General features: G+C 40.8%; 1 protein-coding gene across 3 annotated transcripts in view; it reads right to left on the bottom strand.

Moving 5' to 3' along the window:
• Positions 1-20,859, bottom strand: part of LOC107375514 (regulator of microtubule dynamics protein 2) — a 60,219-nt gene that overhangs the window by 36,120 nt on the left and 3,240 nt on the right. The window contains exons 1-2 of one of the 3 annotated variants that reach the window (XM_015944075.3): positions 17,318-17,426; positions 16,153-16,608 (exon numbers count right to left, since the gene is read on the bottom strand). In XM_015944075.3, coding sequence (XP_015799561.1) covers positions 16,153-16,586 — 434 coding nt within the window. In that variant the 5' untranslated portion in view covers positions 16,587-16,608; positions 17,318-17,426. Of the gene's footprint in view, positions 1-16,152; positions 16,609-16,727; positions 17,297-17,317; positions 17,427-20,859 lie in introns of those variants that run through there. The other 2 variants (XM_070542205.1, XM_054749942.2) reach the window with 2 other exon arrangements.

Genomic DNA, 20,859 nt, shown 5'->3' on the forward strand with positions numbered 1-20,859 from the left:
GCCCCCTTTCTTGACATTGGGGTGTGTAGTGCATGTACTATTTAAATATCTCTAAGTTGCTCAATTTTCAAAAGGTTTGATTTGTTATAAACACCAGAGATGTGTCTATGAATTAGAATGGGTTTGGCCCAGAAATTCCTGTTATTTCACTCCACCAAGCATTTAATATTTCATAGATAACACTTTTAATTGTAAGCTACGGTAACATAAAGTATACATAACCTATTATATAGATTTATCGATCATCTATCCATCTATCTATCTTCCTGGTTTGTGAAACAGGATGTTTAGAGATGAGATTTCAAGGTTCTTTTGAGGTAAAGCCCACATAAACAGAACACAGATACAAAATGTGCGTCCCAACAAATAAGACAACCAACACCCAAATCACATCTGTCAGCCAGAACCGGCCCACCAGCAATAAAATTTCATCCAGCTAATTATTTTGTATTTTCACTATTTCTTAACTTTTGTTTTCTTAATTATTGACTTTCATTTATTAATTATAAGCTCTTTGGAAATGCTTTCTGAATAAGTTAGGAAATAATCTAAAGATAGATTACAGTAATACATAAAATGGATTACAGTAATAAATAAGATAGATTACAGTAATGAACGAGATGGATTACAGTAATAAATTAGAGGGATTAGGTTAATAAATTAGATGGATTACAGTAATAAATAAATGGATTACAGTAATAAATAGATGGATTACAGTAATAAATAAGATAGATTACAGTAATAAATGAGATGGATTACAGTAATAAATTAGAGGGATTAGGTTAATAAATTAGATGGATTACAGTAATAAATAAAATGGATTACAGAAATAAATAGATGGATTACAGTAATAAATAAGATAGTTTACAGTAATGAACGAGATGGATTACAGTAATAAATAAGATAGATTACAGTAATAAATGAGATGTATTACAGTAATAAATTAGAGGGATTATGTTAATAAATAAAATGGATTACAGTAATAAATAGATGGATTACAGTAATAAATAAGATAGAGTACAGTAATAAATAAGATGGTTTAGGTTAATAAATAAAATGGATTACAGTTATAGATAAAATGGATTACAGTAATAAATAGATGGATTACAGTAATAAAGAAGATATATTACAGTAATAAATAAGATAGATTACAGTAATAAATGAGATGGATTACAGTAATAAATTAGAGGGATTAGGTTAATAAATTAGATGGATTACAGTAATAAATAAAATGGATTACAGTAATAAATAGATTGATTACAGTAATAAATAAGATAGTTTACAGTAATGAACGAGATGGATTACAGTAATAAATAAGATAGATTACAGTAATAAATGAGATCGATTACAGTAATAAATTAGAGGGATTATGTTAATAAATTAGATGGATTACAGTAATAAATAAAATGGATTACAGTAATAAATAAGATAGATTACAGTAATAAATGAGATCGATTACAGTAATAAATTAGAGGGATTATGTTAATAAATTAGATGGATTACAGTAATAAATAAAATGGATTACAGTAATAAATAGATGGATTACAGTAATAAATAGATGGATTACAGTAATAAAGAAGATATATTACAGTAATAAATAAAATGGATTACAGTAATAAATAGATGGATTACAGTAATAAATAAGATGGATTACAGTAATAAAGAAGATATATTACAGTAATAAATAAGATGGATTACAATTATAAATAAAATGGATTACAGTTAAATAAAATGGATTACAGTAATAAATAAAATGGATTACTGTAATAAATAAGATATATTACTGTAATAAATAAGATATATTACAGTAATAAATAAGATAATTACAGTAACAAATAAGAGATTACAGTAATAAATAAGATGGATTACAGCAATAAATAAAATAGATTACAGTAATAAATGAGATAGATTACAGTAATAAATGAGATAGATGGATGATGGATTGATCTTGTGAAGGAGATTTTCAACATTCAAAAAACCAGATAAACAACGTATAGAAGAAGGTAGCAGCAGCAATGGAACAGCAGTTTCTAATTATTTTATTTACATAAAAACAATAAACAGACTGAATAATGTACAAGTCTAGGTTTTCTTTGCAACAGTTACAGATGAAAGGTGATCCACGTTGTCTCGATTTGTCTCAGCGGCGATTCGAGCATCCGTAGGCTGCACAAATTCAGTCATGTTGACCCTCAAGCTTCACAATTAATAAAAGTGTATTTCTGCAAACATAAATCCAGAACTGTCCTGTTTTAATGTATCCCAATATAAGTTTTGTGTAACAAACCAAGATGCTTAAAAATCACGAGCAATTCAGCATTGATTTACTTAAAATAAAACGAGCGACTCCCACTGAGGTAAATAGTCAACTTTGCTTTGCTAAGCAGTGCACCCACCGTAGCCTCGCCATCTCTAAACCAAGTTAGACAGCTAATAAATACAGAAACATCCACAAGCAGCCATTTACACAACTATTGAGCTGTCGTAAAGTCGTTATTGGTTTTGTAGAGCCACATAAAATATCGATTGTGGTCCCAACCGGAATAACATGCAGACAGCCTAAGCGGGACACATGGTTCACAATGAAGTCACTTTCAAAAGCAAACACGTTAATTTCAACATGTGCAAGTATGTTTTCTCAGGCAGGTGTGTTCTAAGGTTCGTAACAAGGCAAACCGCTTGCAAATCCGTTAATATTTCATCGAGTTAAGGGTGTTTTTGTTTAAGCTGATCACTCACCTTTCAGCTGCTACCATTGAGAGCGGAGGGGGTCTGCTGTCTGAGGTAAGATGGCTGCCGTTTAGCTACGCCCTCGACTCCCGCTTTTGCCATCTAGTGTTTATATACATATCTATGGTCACAGTAATAATGTCCTTGGGCAAGGCACTTCATCCTCCTTACCTGTTGGTGGTGATCAGAACGACTGGTGGTGCCACGTTTCTGTCGGTGTTCCTTGGGGCCATAGGCGTCATTTTAACCGGGGACGCCGGGGACATGTCCCTGGCAAAATTTGCGATTGGCAGCTGTGTCCCCCCCACTTTCAAAGAAGCCTGCTGATGAGGATTTTTGTTTTACCAGCTCAGATCTTATACCAGGGGTCGGCAACCTGTTCCCATCAAAGAGCCATTATTACCCATTTCCCACGGTAATTTTGGACGGACCTTAATAAGCAGTGACTTAAGTGAAGCAGGCAGGTCGCGCTAGAAAATTTCGTTTAAAAAGACGTCATAAATGTGTTCCCCCGTCATTTTTATTACTAAAATATGAAGTAAAAACTCACAATTTAATTTTCATTCATTTGTCATTAACATGTAATCTACACCCGTGCGTTAAGTGGACCATCTTCCAGTAAACGCACAGCATCCATGTCCACCTCTCCAAATGCGTAAAATGTGCATCAGCCGCTAGTTAGGCGCGCGCGCACCGTCAGCTGATCAGCCCAGACAAGAGCAGAGCAAATAGAGAAAGACTAGAGGATAATTGTGTCTGGATGTGGATGGAGATTACATTTTACAGCAGCCTGATCATCATTTAAATACGTAAACCATCACCTGGCTTCTAGTCCACGCTATCAGCATTATTTTAATTGGTGTGTGTGTGTGTGTGTGTGTGTGTGTGTGTTTTCCACTTCAAACACTGGTCTAACCAACCAGACCAGCGTGTCCAGTAACATATTAATGTTACAATTAAACAGTTTCACTTCATGTAGGCTAGGAACATTTCACCTGCCGTGGCCCGGCCGCTTCTGCTCCACATAAACTTTGTGCGTGATCAAATGTCTCTACGCTTCATGCGTCTCCATATTAGAGACGGGAACAAGCGCTGTTCAGCCAAAGTTTCATAATTTCATAAAAAGAACATTTTCCAAGTGACACATCCCTCAGAGAGACCGGGTTTCCAGAACGCTTCAGTGGGAGGAAATCATCGCATGCGCGTGGTTCTGCACTGCGCTGCGCTGCGAACCCCAGATCTTCAGCTCACTGTCCACCGGGGGCGCTCCGAGCCGCGCTGAACACAGTGTCCAGTATAAAGAGCTCTGATGTTCTGATGGGAATATTTTACCTCCGCGATGTGCGTTAACGATTAAAATGTCAACTCATCCATGAGCATCAGTGTGCGTCGGGGTAATTCTTTCAAACCAAGCAACATCCTTGAGTTCATCTGTCAAAATAAACAGTCAAATTGAAATATATGTAACCTGCCGTTTAACTGTTTTGCCTTCCTGTGAAGATTGTTGCAAAGAGAAACAATTAAACTTGATTAACCCTAGAGCCACGCAGAGAACCATGCAGTGCGCATGCGGGAAGATTCCTCCCACTGAAGCGAGTGTTTTCCAAACCCCGTCTCTCAGAGAGACTTGTCACTTAGAAAATGTTCCCTGATTATGAAACTTTGGCTGAATAGTGCTTGTTCCTGGCTCCAATGTGGCGACACATCCAGGAGCCGTCTGAGGAGAAGCCCAGAATCTCACATTGTCTTCAGCTCATAAATGATTACGCACAAGCGTGACCGGTCAACCACCGCAGACCGGGTTGGACCTGTTCAGGTTTACGCAATCTACATTTAGAATTGACATACAGGTGTAAAATTAATGCAGTAAAATATAAAGCATTTTATTTAAATATCCATTTATTATTTTACGAGCACAGAGAGTTGCATCAGATGGATGGAAGAGCCGCATGCGGCTCCAGAGCCGCGGATTGCCGACCCCTGTGCTAGCCTACTTTATTGTCCCCAGCAATTTTTAAACCCCACTCAAGTGTATGGTTATTGTCCCCAGCAATTCTGAAAACAAACTGACGCCCTTGCTTGGGGCAGCTGAGGCTATGATGTAGCTGATCACTATGATTGACTGTTGTGTAAAACGCTTTGGAGTCACTGGGTGTTTCTCAATGCCAAGGAACCTTGCCTTGATGTCTTGGCCCCGCCCCAGTTGCCTAGGGGATATGTCATCGGGAGCCGCCAAGAAGTGTTCCAATGTTCATGTTCTACTGAGGCATGTGTTCTCCGTTTGTTAGCCGTTTAGCTAGCTGAGCGAGGATACACGGCAGGTGTCTTGTAGCCTAGCCTTGGTCAAAAATTACCCACAATACACTGCTGTATTTTCAAAAAGACGGCGGATCAGAAGCCGGCAGCTACTTTGGGGACAACTTTCAAGATTAAAAGTAAGTCAGCTGATTTTAAATGTTTTTTTAGATCCAAAGAAGTTATCTATGGTTGGTTAGTTGCTTAGTGGTTGCAGCTTCGGTGGCTAGCGGGTAGTAACTCACTTATATATTTAATTTAATAAACATATACACAATTTAAAAAGTAAAAGTCTCGTTATATATTTATGTTTACACTAATACATATAAAATATAACGTTATCTCTTGTGTCACGTGACGTTACCACCATGGAAGCCATGGTGACGTGATGCAAGTCTGTTCCATTTAACCGTTTTCTTTGACCAAGGAAGGACAGGGTCCGAGTAAGCAAGGCGCCTGGCCTCGCAAGACATTGCCTCGCAAGGCCAGGCGCCTTGACATCGAGAAACACCCACTGACTTAGAAAGTTACTGAAACGGACATTTTGATCTCAGGTTTAAACAAAAGGTTGGAGATGTACAGACATTACACATTTCCTGCAAAGCTATATGAAATCCTTCATTCTGGGATTTTTCCAAACACGGTCACCCCTTGACTTTCAGTGACGAGTGAAAATCACACATCCATGTTAAAGAAAAGTGTAAGTGTGTGTGTGTGTGAGAGAGAGTGTGAGCGTGAGAGAGTGTGTGTGTGTGACTTCTACTTTATCCTTGTTATTTAAATTTACTTATATTTTACTACCTCCTTACACAAGCTGTCTTTAACAAGTACAAAGTCTATTTTGTTGTACACCTGTGCAATGACAATAAAAATGTTCTTGAATCTTGAAAAATAACTCAAGAGCGACATCCGTAGACAAACTAATACAGTTTTGCCGAAAAAGGCAAAAGAAAACTAGGCCATAGGGAGTCTAAGTAATGCACATCTAGTTCCAGACCACGGGTCCCCGGAGGAACAAAAAAATGAATGCAAGTCAATGGATATAAAAGTTATTTTCCAATCCCGCTTGTTATGTGACATGGATTTCACATATGATGTCTGTGAAGTTGATAAACACATTTTGATACCAAGAAAGCGCTTATTTTCAAACGAGGGCAAAAGTTGTTTTAGGTATTGTGTGAAAATACGTCCAGGACTACAAATGCGCATCACCAAATTATTGTTAATGAACCAGGCACACAGAAGATCAAAGGAAAAATGGCCGTAAATTCGGCGAACTTTGATTCCTTCCTTCAGGGGGAAAGAACCACCATTATTTTGGCCACGTGGTAAGCAGCAGCTACGCTAGGAAAGGAGATTCTGTGGTGACTTGACATGTGTGCGACGTACCGATGTCTGATTTTTAGTCATAGTAATTACGAACTTTTAAAAGCTGATAAATCAAAGTACATGACTGAAACACCCATAATTATATTTCATTTAAATTGAAGTCCAGCATCTGTGTGATCCAGGGTAATAAATAAATAACTCTTTTAGCTCCATTGACTTGCACTCATTTTTCTTTCTTCCGGGAACCCATGAGCCGACCGGAAGGGGAGGAGACTTAGGCTTCGTATACTCGACTTAAATCTCCACCCATTTTTAAACCATCCATTAGGATTGAGTGCCAAATCCTCCTCACAACCATCCCCTCTACAGTACCACTACATAAACCCTAAAAGCCAACGGTAAGGATCAATTATTTATCGTCCCACATGATCCAGCTTAGATTTCCATTCAGTGTTGGGGCCTGGCTGAGCAAGATTTGGTAGCTAGACTGTTCCATCCGTAAACTCGAGTAATTTAATGATTCATTCATTTATGATGCCCTTATAACTTTAATCCTGCAACCACGTGCGTTGCCTCTCGCGGGTTATTTACTCGGTGGAGCTGGTTAGGCAGTGAAGCCCTGACTGATCGGTGCATTCCGGTCACGCTACTCCACGGCTCACGAATCACCTATGTTGAATGAAAAAAGAAGCTAAGGATGTCTTTCTGTCAACGTGTGTGTTCATATGATGTATGTTTACTTGTTCAGAACCACCGTATATCCCTGAGACTGTACTGCAACTGGGACTATATTACCATCAAATTTCCAACATGGATCAGATACGTTAAAGAGCTGCTGAGTGAAGATTGACTCATCAGAAGCAAATGGTAAATGGTCTGTATTTGACATAGCGCCCTGGAACCCCCCAAAGCGCTTTACAACACAATCAGTCATTCACCCATTCACACACTGATGGTGATGAGCTACGATGTAGCCACAGCTGCCCTAGGGCGCACTGACAGAGGCGAGGCTACCGAGCACTGACGCCACCGGTCCCTCCGACTGAAAAGGAAGAAATGATATTTCTATGCTGGTAAATTCAAGATCAGAGAAATGAAATGAGGACAAACCGGTAAAAAGAAAAGGAACAGATGTCCAAGAAGATCTTATGGAAGATCTGACTGGATGTTAGTCATCGTCTCATCGCTAGGGTGAGCTCAGCCACCGTATGGAAGATCATTTGTATCCAGTCCTGATTCACATCTCACCACCATAGCTGAGGGTAGAAATGTAGGATGACCAGTGAGCTGAGAGCATTGTTTGACTTATCTACAGCTTCACCCACAATTCCAGAGGAAACGTGACAGTGCTAAACACCAGTCGCCGTTTCTAGGCCCAAATGTTTTTTTGTTGTCCGATACTTCAAATGGTGTTTTCTTTCTGGGACTCTATGGTAGATTGTCCTAAAGTTGAAGTATAGCAGCCGGCTGTTTCTCTTTCTCTGGTATTATTGAGCCGAGAACCTCTCACCAGTGGTGTTCTGTTGCAAAATGTCGGTGTGAAATGAGTGGAGGACCCAGGGAAGTGGGGTGGTTCAGCAAGACTGACGACCGGATGTTGGGATGGCTGCTTTCTGCGTTATTGGTGGAGATTTGTAGACAAACGTGAGAACTACTTTATTAACTTTTTTCAATCTCCACAACATATTTATAGCTATACGATATTAAAACAATGTTTACAGGCATGGGAATTTTTTAAGCTAATATGTTTACCAAATTTGCTAAAGCAGCTTAAATAGGTCAAGGTTACATCATAAAAGCTCTGAGAGGGCTGCATTTTATGCAACTAATCCTTATTTATTTAATTAAAGCTTGAAATTATGAATACGTAGGGGCGTGTCCTTTCTGTCTGGGGCTGGAAGTTTTTGGCATCTGCCTGCTTGCCCCCGGTGACTTCCTGGTGGGGTACGGATCCCTGGGCTCAGTCGGCTCTCTGCTGGGGTTGGGCAAACCCAAGGGCCCACTCGCAGCAGCCCGGGACCCAATGGCGCCGTTATCTCCTGTGCCTCTGATGCAGCTGCTGGTTCTGTTGTACTTCTGCGTGTCTTTTTCTGCAGGTCTAGAAGCAGATTCTTGTACATTCGTTATTGTTTATTTTTGTGAACCCCCCCAACCTCATCCCATCTCTGTGTCTGTTGGGCAACAGAAAATATTTCTAATAAAATGTTGGCATCAGGCAAAGCGTTATAGCTGAAGCTATATTGCTCCACATGTGAGAGTAGGCTTGTCTTCAGGGCCCGGCTCACACATAATTTCTGACTGCTTTACAGCCAGACAGGATCCGGTGTGTGTGCGTGTGTGTGTGTGTGTGGGGGGGGATTAGCTGTCAGTGCTAGCAGCTTACCCTTCTGTTTGCTCCAGGGAAGGTCTCAACCACGGCTTTGATTAAAAATGTCTGCCAACCTCCATTAGCTTCTGTTAGCTCAGTTAGCTTGTAGCCACACCGTCTCAGAGTTTGTTCAGAGTCAATAATCTGCCCCCACCCTCACAGCCCTGCTCTCAGCTCCATGTTTGTATTTTCCAGGAGTGACGAGACGAATGACCTGGCCAAGATGGCGGTAGAGCCACCCACTGGACCTTATTCCAGCTTTTTAGAAACCTACGGGTCAATGTACGGAGGGTTTGTCCATCTTATATAGTTATTTTCCCCAACCCAATAAATAAGTCCCATTGTAAAACAAAGTAAATTATAAAATTACTAACACTAAAATGTGATGGAGAGAATATGAATAGTATTTATTACTGAGTAGTTTGAAGGTTTTGAAGAATGTGGTCCTCTAAATTTAACATCAACTTTCAGCTTAGGTTTCTACTTTTATTGAAATTCGATATGAATTTAACTCATATTTACTGCAAACTATCCTTCTGAATGGAACCATGCCGCATTGGGGAACTCAGAGGTCTGGAAAGCTTGTACTTTACTTTCAACAAGTTTTGGACTCACTGGAAAACAGATCAACTATTCAACAGAGATGCTAAGTGGCAAAGACATCATCCCTCAGTAGAGCTTAGTAATGACAGTCTCCGTGGTAACCCCATTGAAAACAAACCCAAGTTACCATCCCAACATCTCGGGGTCCTAGAACATGCAGTCACTTTATTCAGTATCTGGTGACAGACTCAATAAACAGTTCCCTTTGAACAATGCCTGCCTGATTGGAAAGAGTCCAATTATTTATCCTCCATCCCTTCTAGGGGCTTAACATGGGTGCTCTGCTGTTAGCACCCAGTTTCCATGCTGCCGATTCACTACAGACTTTTCACAGCATCTGTAAGAACAAGCGTGACCTGTCAGTCACTTGTCACAGACGTGAGATGACATTACAAGCCAGAGAGGCTGTAATTCATCCTGGGAGAAGTAGCTAGCGTTGTCTATGAATAGCATTTCTATTAGGATAGCTGGAGGGAAAACACGGGTGGAAACTGGGGGGTTTACACGTGCGTACAAAGATTTATTTGTCTTCTTTAAAAAGGCACATGCAAATAAATGGGTTTAATTACGACCTATTTGTAGAATGACATTTCAGAACACCTGTTAGAGAAACAAAGCAAAGGTTTATGCAAAGCTTTACAATTCGAGGTTCTGCTGCAAAACTCTGGTTTCCTGGAAAGTACAGATGTGGTCAGACGTTTATTTACACACGATGGGCATTGATGTCGTTAATTTCAGTTTTTCGGTGATTGCACCTCTGCCTAATGTTTTTTTTCTTCCCATGACGGTAAATGCAACACTGGGCAGATAAGATATTATTGGATTGTACCGATAAGTTAAAAGTCTTGTTCACTCAATTTTTAAATAAATCTGCCTTGGCCTCTATTATGATGGGTCGTTTTCTGTGGAAAAAAAGCTCTGGCGCTGCAGTTTCAGGTGGTAGAGGTTTCTCAGACGAGTTGGTAGGGACAACCATTTATTCATTTATTTATGAAACACCTTCCACGACCTGATCAGCAGACCAAGGTGCTGAACACAACCACAAACCACACGATAAGAACAAATATAGTGTGGTGGAACATTAAAAGACAGATGAAAACAATCATGAAAACATTAAGAGAAAGTTGAATGAAAACAGGAAACCATCATAAAAAGCACGGTAGAGATAAAAGCTGGCAGCACTTTTTATCGCCTTTAGACAAACGAAACAAGATCTTGTGATAACACTGGAAGATGTCAGTTAAGGTGTCTGACTGAGATGTCGGTTAAATTCAGGCTTAAAATTTTAAATGCCGTCTCTGGCTTTTAGCAGCTCATTTAGCCTCCCCTGTACTGTGATAAATATCGTATAGTTAACTCGGACAGAAGAGAACAAGTACTACACATTTTCTCAGTCTCTGACAGGTCTGATTCCATAATAGACCGTCTTCCGAACTCTGGAGTGAACGACCGCGTTTGTTTGGCTTTCATTGAAGAGTTACTCTGACGATATTGGGGTGAGTGTCTTGGGTACAGACAGGTGCATAGCAAACCTTCATGACATCACGGGGAAATTCAGCCAATGCTTTTAATCACAAATCAGCATTTTTTCCTCCTTCTAACCATTTCTTTGTGTCGATCGAGCTTTCCCTTCAAAAAACTCAAAACTCTACTTACAATCTGCTTCAATCAACAACTACCTGATGTCAGATAGACTGTTTTTCTCATAAAAAAGAGCGACATGATCTAATAAACTCAGTGGGAACGGTTCAAAGAATTACAAGTTCCTACAAGACAGGCCACTGACAGCTTGGCACGCAGAGAGCGTGATTGATGGGTCTTTTTACCTGCAAAAGGCAGCGCTGAGGAAGTCTCTGACACATGAGCGAGTGAATAAACAGCATCTTAACACACCAGCTAATAACTAAAGCAGTACGTTCCTGTTTTCTGCAGAACTTGTGTGCATCATGACCCCGGGGTCATGGTTAACCCATCTTATCAGCACTGGTCACGGCTGAATGGGTTCTGCAAACACAATGAACAAAAGTGATGTGATTAACTAAAAATGTTCATTTCAACTTTATTACCAAGCATCAGAAGCAAAACAAGACAAATGTTCACAAAAACCATTAAGTCTGAAGACGTTTTTGCCACCAGAAAGGTAATAAAATCACGCTTTACCCATGCTGCCGCTTGCCCTGTTCCTGCTTCCACAACGCCACCTGTTGGAAATGTGCCGCTATGCTAGTTTACGTTTACAGAAACTACATAAGTGAGTACGTCTTTAGTCTCAGTTTATGCACCAGAGCGAAACAAATGCAGAGCAGCCATGTTTGCAAATTTACCAAGCAACAAACACAGTAATCTCGCTAATCTGGAAGCTACGGGTTTCAGCAAAACGTTTAACCCGACTTTAATCCAGCACTTAGTGCCTCAGCTCCTGCTGGGATGCTGTGCTGAAAACACTTCCAAGCCAGCTGAGCAGACAGGGTGAGCTCCTCAGAAGTACGAGGATTAGGGACGGTAACCGGCTCCATCAGCAGGAACGCTGCACAAACTCCCCTGAGCATTGGAATTTCTACACTGCACCGTTTGCACCAACTCCCACGCCCAAATGAAAGAGCGGCAGAAAAGGCCCTTTAATTATGAGAGGTGTGTACATGATGTGATTTCTTTTAAAACACAATACCCAGAAACATGACATGTGAAGGTGAACTACACCTGCCAGAAGCTTCAATTTGCTTTTCTAGCATAAGACATGTGAGACGGTAACATAAGCAGAGGCAAGCTGACCTGAAATGCTTATACGTCATAAAAAAAGAGGCTCATACAATAAGAACTGTCTCACTTCCTCTTTCAGTAAACTTACATGACCTGAAACTGTTTGACTCCTCAAGCTGGTTTTCAGAAGCCTCTGGACTTAAACAGGTCAGGTGACATGACTGAAAATTATGTAAATGAGGCAGAATAAAGTTTTCAATAGCTTTCACGCGTTTGCATGTATTTAACGTACAAATATATATTATATATTACGATGGATCAACAAATGCTGCACTCAAGATTTGAAACGAAACCGATAAAGTTTTGGTCCTTTCTGCTTTCTCATCTCAAAACTGATGCTTTGCACTTTCTAACAGTTGAATTGTGTTTGCAGGCAGCAGGTGGCGCTATAACGATGAAATTGGGACAGATTGGAATTTGATTTGGGATTTAAAGCTACTTCCTGTTCAAAGAGTTTTAATTTTCACAAGCCTCAAAGCAAGAGGAGGAGCGGACTTCGTCTAGGGCCGTTCATTTGAACTTGATGTTAAGTTTGTTCTGTGTTTCTTATCCAATTTGATTTTTTCTGCTTCTTCATCAAACACAGAGTAAACAGAGCTTGTTTTTTTTCTTTGCCAACATGTTTTGCCTTCATCGGGGCTTCGCTGATGTGCTGTTTATTCATTTTAAACCATCCACATGATTTGTAAATTTACACACGAGTTAAGTTTTGTACTAAAAGTGCTTTTCTTAAATTTGGTGCACATTTAATAAGTAATTGACACAAAAGTACTGCAAGATGTCGAAATCTTTAAAAAGCTAGTCACCCCCAAATCAACTTTATTTTTCTGATAAACTGTATAAATGCGTGTCTAATCGTGCTGCAGACACGTGTAGTCAATAGTTTTGCACTTTAGTGCATTTTAGTTCAAATTTTAATTTTCTGCCTAAAACTGTCAGTGTTGTGCCGTTGTCAGGTAAAAACTCTGCACTGCATTTGAATTTAAATTTGCCATCGCTATTGGCTAGAATGTTAGCTGGTACCATATGATGTCACAATGTCGTTGTGAGCTTGTGTGTGTGTGTGTGTGTGTGTGTGTGTGTGTATTTGTTAGCGGCTCCGCCCTCTCGGTCTGCTAGGCAACAGCATTTGTTGCATTTTTCAAACAGGAAGTGGGAGTGGAGTAATACTCTGATAGGGGGTGACTTGCTCTTTAAGGACTTTGATATCAAGTATGTTAAAGCTCCCAAAAAGGCATTTTATTTAGCTAAATAATAATAACAATAATAATAATAATAAAAACCTCCTCAGGGTGATTTATTAGACAACCGATATGTCTCTTTCACAAGCCGGGCAGTCCTGGCTAGAGTTTTGCAGCTCGGAGCTACTATGATGCCTTTAACTCCAACACAAACAAACCTCCGGTCAGTTGAGCTTAAAACTCCATAAATATTTCTGCTCTTTATGAAATATCTGATCATTATTCACATTTGAAACCATTTTCATTTGTACGCCGTTGCCCAAGCGACCCCACCGTCCTGCCTGGTTGCAGGAAGACCTTGGATAAATAATCACTGAGCTTCTTTAAGCCTTTAAAAACCAGGTGTGCTAAAAAGAAACACATCCGTTGTTTATTACATCTGAAGCTGGCGTGAGTTCAAGGTGGACGCCCGACAGCCCTTGATGAGTCTGCTGCTTTCTGCACCTCCCCAGGCAAACCAACGTTCTGCCAAACTCGGAGAATAGAACCAGAAAACGGGTCGAACAGGTGGACAGGGAGGGGTGAAATCTATTTATGTCTCATAATAATTTAGAGATTAGCAGGTAAAAGTGGAAATAATACAAATAATGTGCAACTTGCCAACTGTTCGGATGCTGATGAGTTGGTTTGTTCACCAGGACTCCAGACTCATTAAAATGATTCACTTAACCCCTCCAGGTCCTGGAGGGGTTAAGTGAATCATTTTAAATAAAGAAAATCAGTTGATTAATGCGTCACTTTTATGGAAGTAAACATTATGCCAGTATTAGAACGTAACAAAGGATACAAAATAAAATGTTACATAACTTCAGAACCTTTTCATTAATTAAACAGGATCTGCAAACTCACAGTCTGGGAAAGAGGGTGGAGTCTGCCGCATAGAGGACACAAACAGGGTTATATTCATTATTCAGTGCTAGTGTGGCCGACCTGGGACTGGGAGATCGGAGTTCAAACCCTGGTCTGGTCATACCAAAGACTTTAAAGAGCAAGTCACCCACAAATGAACTTATTTTTTCTGATCAACTGTATAAATGTGTGTCTAATCGTGCTGCAGACACGTGTAGTCAATAGTTTTGCACTTTAGTGCATTTTAGTTCAAATTTAAATATCCTGCCTAAAACTGTCAGTGTTGTGCCGTTGTCAGGTAAAAACTCTGCACTGCATTTGAATTTAAATCTGCCATCGCTATTGGCTAAGAGGTACCCTAGAACGTTAGCTGGTACTGTATGATGTCACAATGTCATTGTGAGCCTGTGTGTGTGTATTTGTTAGCAGCTCCGCCCTCTCGGTCTGTTAGGCAACAGCATTTGTTGCATTTTTCAAACAGGAAGTGGGAGTGGAGTAATACTCTGGTAGGGGGTGACTTGCTCTTTAAAAAAAGAGACCCAATGCCTCCCTGCAGGGTTGGATTGGGGGGGTGGGGTGGGTGGGGGGGTTAAACCAACAAACAGTTCCTGAGTGCAGCCACCAGCTGCAGCTCACCGATCCCTACGGGGATGGGTCAGTTGCAGAGACGAATTTCACCGGTGTGTGATAACTATGGGACTTTAACTTTATTAAATAAAGCCTCAAAAGTCTGAAATATTAAACAATAATACAATCTAATTTTAATACAACAGCTACATAACGCATTTGTTTTGCTATGTTATTCTATAACAATATAACGGTAAACAAAACCATGGAGGTCATCGTTAGCACTGATGTGTAATTATTTGTTTTTATTTATCTGGTTTGTAGAAATGAATACGTGGTCAGTTTATTGATTAGTTTTATTAACTTTGGTTAAATGTTTGATCTTTACTCTGTGCACAAAGGTAACATCCCAGAATTGGTTAAAGAGCAACTCACACCCAAATCAACTTTTTTGCTGATAAACTATATAAATGAGTGGTGTAGACAATAATTTGGAACTTTAGTGCTTTTTAGTTAAAATTTAAATATCCTGCCTAAAACTGTCAGTGTTGTGCCGCTGTCAGGTAAAAACTCTGCACTGCAGTTGAATTTAAATCTGCCAGCGCTATTGGCTAAGAGGTACACTATGATGTAGGGATGCATGTTCTCAAATTTCTTTAACCGGCTATTGACGCCCTTATTGGTTAATAGCCGGTTAACTGGAAACCAACCCCCGTTGTGTTCCAAGAATGAAATAACTAAGAACAAACAGCTCCAACGCTGGCTCTTTGCTAAGTGCCTTGTGTTTGAGCACACTTGTTTGGTCATGTGACAATCTCATGTCTTCTTCTGCGGTTGTCCAGTAAACATTTGATAGCAGTGCTCTTGCACCCTCTAGAGGCACAAAATATATTACACCCAACGCAGCAGAAGGACTCGATGCGGTTAACCGGGCAAAACTATTTTACCCGGTTATAACGTTAACGGCAATTAACCGGTTGACTACATACATTCCTACTATGACGTTAGCTGGTACATTATGATGTCACAATGTCGTTGTGAGCCTGTTTGTGTATATCTGTTAGCGGCTCTGCCTTTTCGGTCTGCCAGGCAACAGCATTTGTTGTATTTTTCAAACATGCAGTGGTAGTGGAGTACGTTTCTTGTAGGGGGTGACTTGCTCTTTAAATTCAGTGCTCAGAATCTGTTCAGAACACGCAACTGGTTCAGAAATGTTGTGCATCCACTCTAGTGACATTTTAGCTGGCAAAAAGGGCAGAAACATCTAGATATCATCAAAATCGGCAGCACAAACCAGCATCTGCTTTAGAAAAAACATTTCTGTCGAGCTCTAGTACAGACTCTATTTTAGAAATAACGCTGGTCACTGGTCAGCAAATATCCAAATGTCTTACAATTAAAAGGACTTACCCTCCCTCACTCTCTCCTTCCTCTGAGCTCTGTCCCTCTGCTCTGGAGGCCCCTGCAGGCCTTTTCCTTCGTGGTGTGGCTTTGTGCAGAGGGCTGACTCGACGCGTCTCATTACGGCCTCGCAATTCTTCCCTGACATGGTCCTGCAGCATTGGCAGAGCAGTCTTCAGTGATTTCATTTCTTCTTTCAGCTCAGAAACACACTGAATCAGGGCCTCGAGGCGCTCCAGAACTTCAGCCTGTCCTCTTGGGAAACCTGGACCATCCACCAACATGATGTCAGACTCCTGTCCATTAGTGTGGCTGTGATAGAACCCTGGCCAGGAGCCTCTTTGCTTAGACTTTAAGCTCTTGTAACACACCACAGCGAGGCTGATGCCGGCCACTCCAGCCAGCGTTCCCAGAACCAGCACCTTGGTGTCTGTCTGAGCCATCCTGCAGGCCCGGTAGAAGTTCCTAGAAAATTAAAAGGTAAGAACAGATGAGTCATAACTCACACTATAAATCATTTAAATGAAAAAGTGAACCAAACAAATGAGCTTAATTTCAGATCCTGTTTTGTTTCTCGTCTTTACCTCAGCTGGTTTTATAAGTTATAAATTATCAGCACCTGAGATCACAAAAAGAACGCGGTGTGTTAATGTAGATGATGCCTCTCCATGGTGCTGCCAAGATAAACTGACCCATGAGTCTTAATGCTGCATGAATTCGTTCAAAATGAACTGTGAAATCATTATTTTTGATCCCGTCTTGCTTGACTCAATGAATGGAAACCATAAGTGTGCTATCCTGAAAGAGTCAGTCATTTACTCCCAGTTTACTGTCCAAACAGGCACAACCAGTAATGGGACGAGGCATCCAGCTAGGGCCCCCACTTAACCACTTAACATTACTGGTGTGTGAGCGGACAGCACTGCAGGCACGCAGAGTAAATATATTTAAACATAAAAACAACTGAGAGGGTTTCAGGTGAAGCTAAGCCAACGAAGTATGGTCACAGTAGAATAACGCCTCAGCTGTTTTAACATAAAGTCAAACAGGCGAATAAATCCGCGGTGAAAACACCTAACTGCTTCATCCCACCCCTGAATAATCACGCCACCCTCCGCCACAAACAGAAAGTTTCACATTAAAACCAAAAAGCTCCACTTTTCAGAAACATTACCGAACAGCAAAGCAGAGACGGCTTATGTTGACGTGAACGCTCACTGGTGCAGCGGTCAAAACTGTCCGGGTCGACTCAGGATCCACAACGACGTTTTCCGGCGGAAGTCATTCGAATTTAAATGATTAGAAATAAACATGTACAGTATGTATGTACAGTCTATGGAAATAAATAAACAAAGTAACGGATTTATTACTACAGCTATTTTAAGTTATGCGTAGGCCAAACTAGAATAGAAGTAGGCTAATATAATACTAAAGCTCTTTGTAAAAAAAAAAGTCCTTATGTGAAGACAAAATAATCTTCAGCCTTTTTTTCCTTTCCAACTTAATATTTAGAATTTATGATACATCGATAAATTAAAAAAAACCCTAGGAGAAAGAGAAATTTTAATGTTGAACAAAAATTTCACGTTCAACAGTTTGAAACCTCGATTTTGAAGAAAGGTATTAAATTCTCTATTTTGTTTATTTGTTTACAACAAAAACGGGGTATGGTCTCTATTCAATCACGTTTACTGTGTCTGGTGAAATTTACAAATTGTTAATAAAGCAACACTGAACAGCAGATAATGGAAATCTGTGACCTTAGTTGATAAACTGGACAGTAAGATATTTGAAAAGCTGGCAGAAATGGTTAATTAATTGAAGTTTAGTTGAAATGTCAAACTATCTGAAACTACAATTGGTTACTGTAAAAATGGTTTTACGGCTTTTTACCAATACATTACAGTAAAAATAACTGAAATAGCTAACAGTTTACAGTAGCTTAGTGTAATTTCAAAAACTACAATAACAAACTGTAAACAAAGTACCACGTGACTGAAAACTCCCATGATGCAATGGGAATTACAGTTATTAACTGTAAAAATTGTTTTGCAGCTTTTTACTGTAAGATGTGTGGTACTGTAAAAATCACAGTCTAACAGTGAGCTTAAAACATTAAATTCTTAGTTAAAAATTGTAAGATAATATGAAAACAGCTGAGATAGTGTGTGTGTGTGTGTGTGTGTGTGTGTGTGTGTGTGTGTGTGTGTGTGTGTGTGTGTGTGTGTGTGTGTGTGTGTGTGTGTGTGTGTGTGTGTGTGTGTGTGTGTGTGAGGAGAGAGAGAGAGAGAGAGAGGGAGAGAGAGAGAGAGAGAGAGAGAGAGAGAGGCTCGCTGAGTGTCTCTACTTTGCTTCTCCCCTCATCACCACCTGACATTTTTCCCTCCAGATTTTCAGTTCATCAAGAATTGAGAGGGAGGCTTGGATCTATGCTTGGATGGACTAGTTTGACTGATGGACGGTTGCTTGCTTGCTTGCGGTCCTTATTTTGTTGTAAAAGTTGTACCTGGATAATGGTTGATAAGTGGTCTTCAACAAATACACCAAAAAACCCAAATCTGTGGTTATACCAAACCTAGTTACAAAAGAGCTGCTTCAACATGTTGGAGTTCGTTGTCTTGTCACCAATTTGAAATGGGAACTGTGTTTCTAGGTTAAAATTTACTGATAGGCCAATCTCAGAAACAGCCTTTGGCTCCATTTTAGGCAATTTAAATTCATTCCAATGAGGTTTTTTTGTGGCGTTTTTGTTAGTAATTTGCATTGCCATAGCAACAGATATCATGAATCTGCATCAGTATAGTGATGATGAAGAAGAAGAAGAAGAAGCAAAAGAAAATATAATTTCTATAGCGCCTCTCAAGATAAAAATCATGAGGCGCTTCACAAAAAAACAAAAAATGTAAAAATATAAAAAAGAATTTAGAAAAAGATTAAAAATATATTTAAAATGAGCAAAAAATAGACAATTGTGATGAAAAAAAAAAGTTAAGAAAGATAGAGAGAGAGTGAATATGTCACGTTGTGGGTGTGGAGATGATGGACCAAGTGTGGTGGAGCAGCTCAGGAGGCAAAGATGCAGGCTCGGATAAAGTAAAAATGAATTTAATTACAGAACGGGAATGGCAGGAACAAACACAACGATGACTTGAAACAAACAATGATCTGACAAAGGACATAACAAGACGGGAGGTATAAATACACTGGGGAAATGAGGAACACATGGGCAGGCTAGCAATGGGCAGGTGAAACCAATAGGGACTAATCAGGCAGGAGATGGACACAGTCAGGAAGGCAGGGGCAGATCGTGACAGTACCCCCCCTTAAGGTGCGGATACCAGACGCCCACAAGGCCACACAACACAGGAGACTGGGAACACTTGACTTGACGCGGGACAGGGACTCGAAGACTTGACTGGAAACACTTGACTTGACGGGGGACAGGGACTCAAAGACTTGACTGGAAACACTTGACTTGACGGGGGACAGGGACTCAAAGACTTGACTGGAAACACTTGACTTGACGGGGGACAGGGACTCAAAGACTTGACTGGAAACACTTGACTTGGACTTGACGCAGGAACACTTGGACTTGACGCAGGAACACTTGACTTGACGCAGGAACACTTGACTTGACGCAGGAACACTTGACTTGACGCAGGAACACTTGACTTGACGCAGGAACACTTGACTTGACGCAGGAACACTTGACTTGACGCAGGAACACTTGACTTGACGCAGGAACACTTGACTTGACGCAGGAACACTTGACTTGACGCAGGAACACTTGACTTGACGCAGGAACACTTGACTTGACGCAGGAACACTTGACTTGACGCAGGAACACTTGACTTGACTTGACACAGGAAAAAAATTGCAGCTGCGGGCGTAGGGCTCAGCCGGAAACTGCAGCAGCAGGTGTGGGACCCTGTAGAGGCTGCAGCAGCATGAGACCTGCAGGCATAGGCCCCACAGGCGTGGAGCAGGAAGTAGATGATCTGTAGGAGCGATGCGAGGAAACCAGGATCGGTGGCAGGTACTCGACAACCGGTCTGAGCAGGTGCACAGCACGATTCGCTGGGTCTCAGGCAGAGGCTCGTGTGCAGGGAAGCAGGAGAAGAGCGGGGAGACCAGCCCTACCACCCCGGAGAATGATGGCGTGCGTAGGGGGTGTAACTCCCTCAAAGCTCCAGGATCCGCGGCTTCCATGAGAAAAAACAGGACGGGGGCAGAAAGCAGGAGAGGAGAAGGGTTTGACCACCACGGGAACAAACTGGACGCGTCGAAACCCACTCAATGGTTCAACCAGCCCGGAAAACAGGTAGGATGCGCCAAACACCTTGAGTCCGAATCTCCTTCCGCTAAAAGGAGAAAAAGTAAAAAATTAATCCTCCAGGGAGATGTATCAGTGCTCACCACAGGTCCAGGTTGGTCAGATCATTCTGTCACGTTGTGGGTGTGGAGATGATGGACCAAGTGTGGTGGAGCAGCTCAGGAGGCAAAGATGCAGGCTCGGACAAAATAAAAATGAATTTAATTACAGAACCGGAATGGCAGGAACAAACACAACGATGACTTGAAACAAACAATGATCTGACAAAGGACATAACAAGACGGGAGGTATTAATACACTGGGGAAAATGAGGAACACATGGGCAGGCTAGCAAGGGGCAGGTGAAACCAATAGGGACTAATCAGGCAGGAGATGGACACAGT

Source organism: Nothobranchius furzeri, chromosome 12 (genome assembly GCF_043380555.1).
Source record: "Nothobranchius furzeri strain GRZ-AD chromosome 12, NfurGRZ-RIMD1, whole genome shotgun sequence".
In the NCBI taxonomy this organism is placed as follows: domain Eukaryota; kingdom Metazoa; phylum Chordata; class Actinopteri; order Cyprinodontiformes; family Nothobranchiidae; genus Nothobranchius; species Nothobranchius furzeri.